Genomic DNA, 5528 nt, shown 5'->3' with positions numbered 1-5528 from the left:
AGTGGCCTGGGCTACTCCGGGTTGTAAAGGTCGCACGTAAAACAGGATACATAAAAGAAGTATAGAGAGGCACGGATATGTGTGGTTCATACAAACGTACCGCAAACCTATCGTACAGTGGCCTGGGCTACTCGGGGTTGTAAAGGTCGCACGTAAAACAGGATACATAAAAGAAGTATAGAGAGGCACGGATATGTGTGGTTCATACAAACGTACCGCAAACCTATCGTACAGAGGCCTGGGCTACTCCGGGTTGTAAAGGTCGCACGTAAAACAGGATACATAAAAGAAGTATAGAGAGGCACGGATATGTCAGTCTAGCTCCAACCGGCGAGCTGATAAGACGTTCTGACCTACTGTGTGCCTTGCGTGTTTCTACTCGTAGTGCCGTACTGACTGTGTTTAACCTAAACTGTTCGCTGTTGTGTTAATGAATATATTTGGTATTTGTTTTTAATATGTCGTCTGTCTGTGGCATCTGTGGTATAGACTGTAATGATGTCGAAAGAGATCAGAGGGTGAAGTGCGCTGGAAGTTGTGAAAAGTATTTTCATTCTAAGTGCATGCAAGATGACGTCGTGGGAACAAAGACTCGTTCATTTAAAGACTGGAGATGTAAAACTTGTCGAAAGGCTACATTTTCTAATAACGACCTCATCAGTGCTCTCCAAGATTTTAAAATGCAGATGATTGAAGAAATGAAAACTACAAGAAATGAGATAAATACCCTAGCTGAATCTGTACAGTTCATGTCTAATAAAATGGACGAGTCTACGAACCTAATGAAAACTATTAAAGAAGAATTAGCACTGGTTAAGAAAGAAAACGAGCGCCTAACAGCTATGAACAGCACCCTTAATACCGAGGTAACTTCTCTCAAGAACAGAGTTAGAGCACTTGAACAGTACTCTAGGAAGAACAATGTGGAAGTCAACGGTATTCCTGAGACTCCTAGGGAGGATGTGGTCAGCCTGGTGAGAGACGTTGGTGCTGCCTTGGGAGTGGAGATCCAGGAGAGCGACATCTCGACGGCCCACCGAGTACCGTCCTTCGGAAAGGATCGCCCACCGCCCCTCATCGTCCAGTTCTCCAGGCGGTTCATCCGGGACACAGTACTAAGCAAGTATAAGGAAAAGAAAGGGTTAACTGCTCGACAGATAAATTCCGCCTTCCCGGATAAGATCGTCTACGTCAACGAGCACCTGACTCCTGATAACAAAATTTTTCTCTCTAAGTTGAAAGTTAAGTGCAGAGAAATAGGGTACCAATACGCTTGGTGTAAGGAGGGGAAGTTTTTTGTCAGGAAATGTCAGGGGGACCGCTATATCAAGGTGGACTCGTACGATGAACTAAACAAGCTTAAATAAACATGTAAGTCACAGTATTTATTATACAATTATTTATTATTATTAAGTTTTGTTGTTGTTGTTATTTCAGAGCTCTATTGTTGTCGTTAGTTATTGTTATTGTTGATTGTTTCATTCATAGTTATCTGTTGATTGTTGCTAATTTATACTGGTTTTTTATTCTAATTCATTATTTGTATATTGTTATTTATTTCTATGTTACTTATTTATTACTATAAATGGTTATTTCACATTAGTTAAGCTTTAAAAATGAATGAACACATGAATAGCGAAGGTACTGAATTACAAGTATTTTTTGATTATGGAAGTACATTGAATAAATATAACTTAATTTATACTAATATCAGGAGTTTGAGGAAGAATTTTAATGCATTTGTTGTTGAATTAAGTAGTATCAAACAAAAAATACACTTTATTGTGCTAAGTGAGATTTGGATTAGTAGTGATGAATTACATCTTTATGCACTACCTGGTTACAGTACTTATGCTAATTGCAATAACAATTATAGAGCAGGTGGTGTTGTTTTTTTTGTTGATGAATCAATAGACTGCAAAGAAATCTTGTTATCAAATAATATGACTTCTGCCGATGCCCTTTTACTTGAGGTCAAATTAAATAATATGTTTTTTAAATTAGTCTGCTTATATAGATTACAAAATGTACATGAGAACCCCTTTTTGCTTGAACTTACTCAACTTGTCACTGAATTAAGAAATAACGTTATTTATATTGGTGATATAAATATTAACTTACTAGAGGAAAACACAGTAACGTATTCTTACAAGGATATTTTAAATAGTAATGGTTTTGTTTCCTTGATAAATAAACCTACTAGAATTACTGATAATTCACGAACCAGTATTGATCATATCTTTGTTAGAAATAGATATATAAATACATTCTATAGTGATGTATTTGAGTTAGGTATTACCGACCACTGTGTTTTGGGACTTAAATTTAGTAAGCAGACAATAGAGACTATTGATAATAGTGTTGTTAATGCATTTAAGTATAAAATAGACTATAATAAGGTTAAGATTGAATTAAGAAACGTTGATTGGAGTGAAGTGTACTTTGAAAACGATGTCAATTTATGTTATGATAGGTTTTATAAAGTTCTAGATAATATTATAATTAATAATAACAGGATAGTTTCTTTAGACTGTAAACTGAGGAAAGTCAAGTTGCTGAGTCCGTGGATTACATCAAAACTACTTAAAAAAATTGGAAAACGAAAAAAACTTTTTAAAATCTCGAAAAGAAGACCGTATGATACAGAATTTATTAACTATTTTAAGAAATTCTCCACAAACTTAAAATCTGAAATTCATTTTGTAAAAAATAATTATTATTCAAATATGTTAGAAAACTGTAAAGGAGACATTTCACAACAATGGAAAATAATCAATGGCTTAACTGGAGGCAACAAAGATAAATGCGTTGACAGGATTGAGCTTGATAACGCGACAGTGATAACGGAGCCGCTCTCTATTGCCCAGGTAATCAATATGCATCTTATCTCAGTACAGTCAGTTCAACAAGGTTCAGCACCCTCTAATGAAACATTCCCTACCCGTGTCATACGTAATTCCTTCTTTATAACTCCTACCACCGTGGATGAAGTAACAGCTGTTGTTCATAGTCTAAAAAACAAAAAATCCACTGGCTATGACAAAATTAACGTTTGTCTGTTGAAAAATATAATAAAAGAAATTGCGCCAGTTTTGGTTTACATCATTAATAACAGTTTTTCTAGTGGTATTTTTCCAGAAAGTTTAAAACTAAGTTCAATAGTACCTATTAAAAAAAAAACCAAATTCTTATAAACTAGACGACCTAAGACCTATTAGTCTTCTTTCTGTTTTTTCTAAATTAATTGAGAAAATTATGTTGATAAGGTTAACCAAATTTCTTAATATATCACAATTTTTTAGTGACAAACAATTTGGTTTTATTAAGGGCAGATCGACAGAAAGTGCTTTAATAAATGTAACTGAACTAATTTTTAATGGCTTAAATTCAAAACAAAAAACAACGGGCTTATTTGTCGATTTCAGAAAAGCTTTTGACATGGTAGATCATGAGATTCTTTTAAACAAATTAGAAGCTGCTGGTATCAGAGGAATAGCTCTGAATTGGTTCCACAGTTTTATTACCGGAAGAAGACAGCAGGTAAAGATAAATAATAACTTTAGTGATCCACTCATAGTTCAAACAGGTGTCCCGCAAGGGTCAACGACCTCTGCCACTCTTTTCTTAATATTTATAAATGACTTATTGGATATTAATTTTAAAGGAAATATAAATGCTTTTGCAGACGATATAGCTCTATTCTACACTGGAAAAGATTCTGGCCTTCTTACTAATTCAATTAACTCTGATCTCCTACTACTAAGAAAATGGTGTTTAATAAATAAAATGCAAGTGAATGTCAGTAAAACAAATTTTATAAATTTTGGTTTTTTTTGGTTTTGACTTACCTTCTCCTTTAATTTTCCATTCACTAAACTGCAATTTTCAATTATGTAGCTGTCAACCTTTGAAAAAAGTGAAATCAATAAAATATTTGGGTCTTTTGCTTGATGAAAAACTTACCTTTGAACCGCACATTTTAGACTTGCACTCAAAATTAAGATCACAAATAAGAAAATTTTATTTTTTAAGAAATTTTTGTAATTCTAATCTTTTAAGAACCCTTTATTTTGCATTAATCAATTCAAAACTACAGTATGCTCTACCTTTCTGGGGGGGTACTTACAAAACTTTAATAGATAAGATAAGAACAACTCAAAATTTTTTTCTTCGAATAATTCTTAAAAAATCTAAACGAGCAAGCTCGTTCCCTTTGTTTCAAGAGCTACAAATCCTACCTGTTCAACATCTCTTTATATTTAAGGTCCTGAGACTGTTTTTCGTTAGGAGCGGAAATAGAGAAAGTATTATACCAAATGACCATATTTACAGTACGAGAAGCTTCGTAAATAAATCGTTTAAACTACCAAAAGTCAACAGATCTATTTTCCGTCATTCCATTCAATACCTAGGCCCTAAATTTTTCAACCAACTTCCGCTTCACATAAAGAACTCAATCAATATGAAGTACTTTTGTAAAAAGACAGTCGCTTGGCTTTATGGTCAGAAGGATGTAAGGTGTTTCACCAACGTGCTAGAGTAGTGGTTTTCAAGCATGTTTTAAATGAATATCTCTGCTCACAGATGCTACAGCGGGCATACAACTTGTAATAAGCATAATGCTAGACTCTAATTAGTTTATTTTAGATAATTTAGTTTAGACTTAGTTTTAGATTAACCTAATCAGTTAATTAATCATAGACTGGTTGCTGATTAAGGAATTTTAATTTATATATGTTTGTAATTGGCCAAACTACTTGTAAAACTACTTGGTTTTTTTTTCTCAATGGTTCAAATTATTGTATTGTGGAATTTGTATATGGGAAATAAATTCATTTATTCATTCATTTATTCATGTGTGGTTCATACAAACGTACCGCAAACCTATCGTACAGAGGCCTGGGCTACTCGGGGTTGTAAAGGTCGCACGTAAAACAGGATACATAAAAGAAGTATAGAGAGGCACGGATATGTGTGGTTCATACAAACGTACGGCAAACCTATCGTACAGTGGCCTGGGCTACTCGGGGTTGTAAAGGTCGCACGTAAAACAGGATACATAAAAGAAGTATAGAGAGGCACGGATATGTGTGGTTTCATACAAACGTACCGCAAAACCTATCGTACAGTGGCCTGGGCTACTCGGGGTTGTAAAGGTCGCACGTAAACAGGATACATAAAAGAAGTATAGAGAGGCACGGATATGTGTGGTTCATACAAACGTACTGCAAACCTATCGTACAGTGGCCTGGGCTACTCGGGGTTGTAAAGGTCGCACGTAAAACAGGATACATAAAAGAAGTATAGAGAGGCACGGATATGTGTGGTTCATACAAACGTACCGCAAACCTATCGTACAGAGGCCTGGGCTACTCGGGGTTGTAAAGGTCGCACGTAAAACAGGATACATAAAAGAAGTATAGAGAGGCACGGATATGTGTGGTTCATACAAACGTACTGCAAACCTATCGTACAGTGGCCTGGGCTACTCGGGGTTGTAAAGGTCGCACGTAAAACAGGATACATAA

At 35.0% G+C, this 5528-nt stretch overlaps 1 protein-coding gene across 1 annotated transcript; it reads left to right on the top strand.

The window, feature by feature from the left end:
- The first annotated feature begins 458 nt into the window (after nt 1-458).
- LOC124371598 lies at nt 459-1367 on the top strand. Its single transcript, XM_046829944.1, has one exon. It carries the CDS (start codon nt 459-461, stop codon nt 1365-1367), a length of 909 nt encoding a protein of 302 aa, XP_046685900.1.
- The last annotated feature ends 4161 nt before the right edge of the window (nt 1368-5528 follow it).

This window comes from Homalodisca vitripennis, unplaced genomic scaffold (genome assembly GCF_021130785.1).
Source record: "Homalodisca vitripennis isolate AUS2020 unplaced genomic scaffold, UT_GWSS_2.1 ScUCBcl_1700;HRSCAF=5651, whole genome shotgun sequence".
In the NCBI taxonomy this organism is placed as follows: domain Eukaryota; kingdom Metazoa; phylum Arthropoda; class Insecta; order Hemiptera; family Cicadellidae; genus Homalodisca; species Homalodisca vitripennis.
This window is presented reverse-complemented; position numbering and strand designations above follow the sequence as displayed.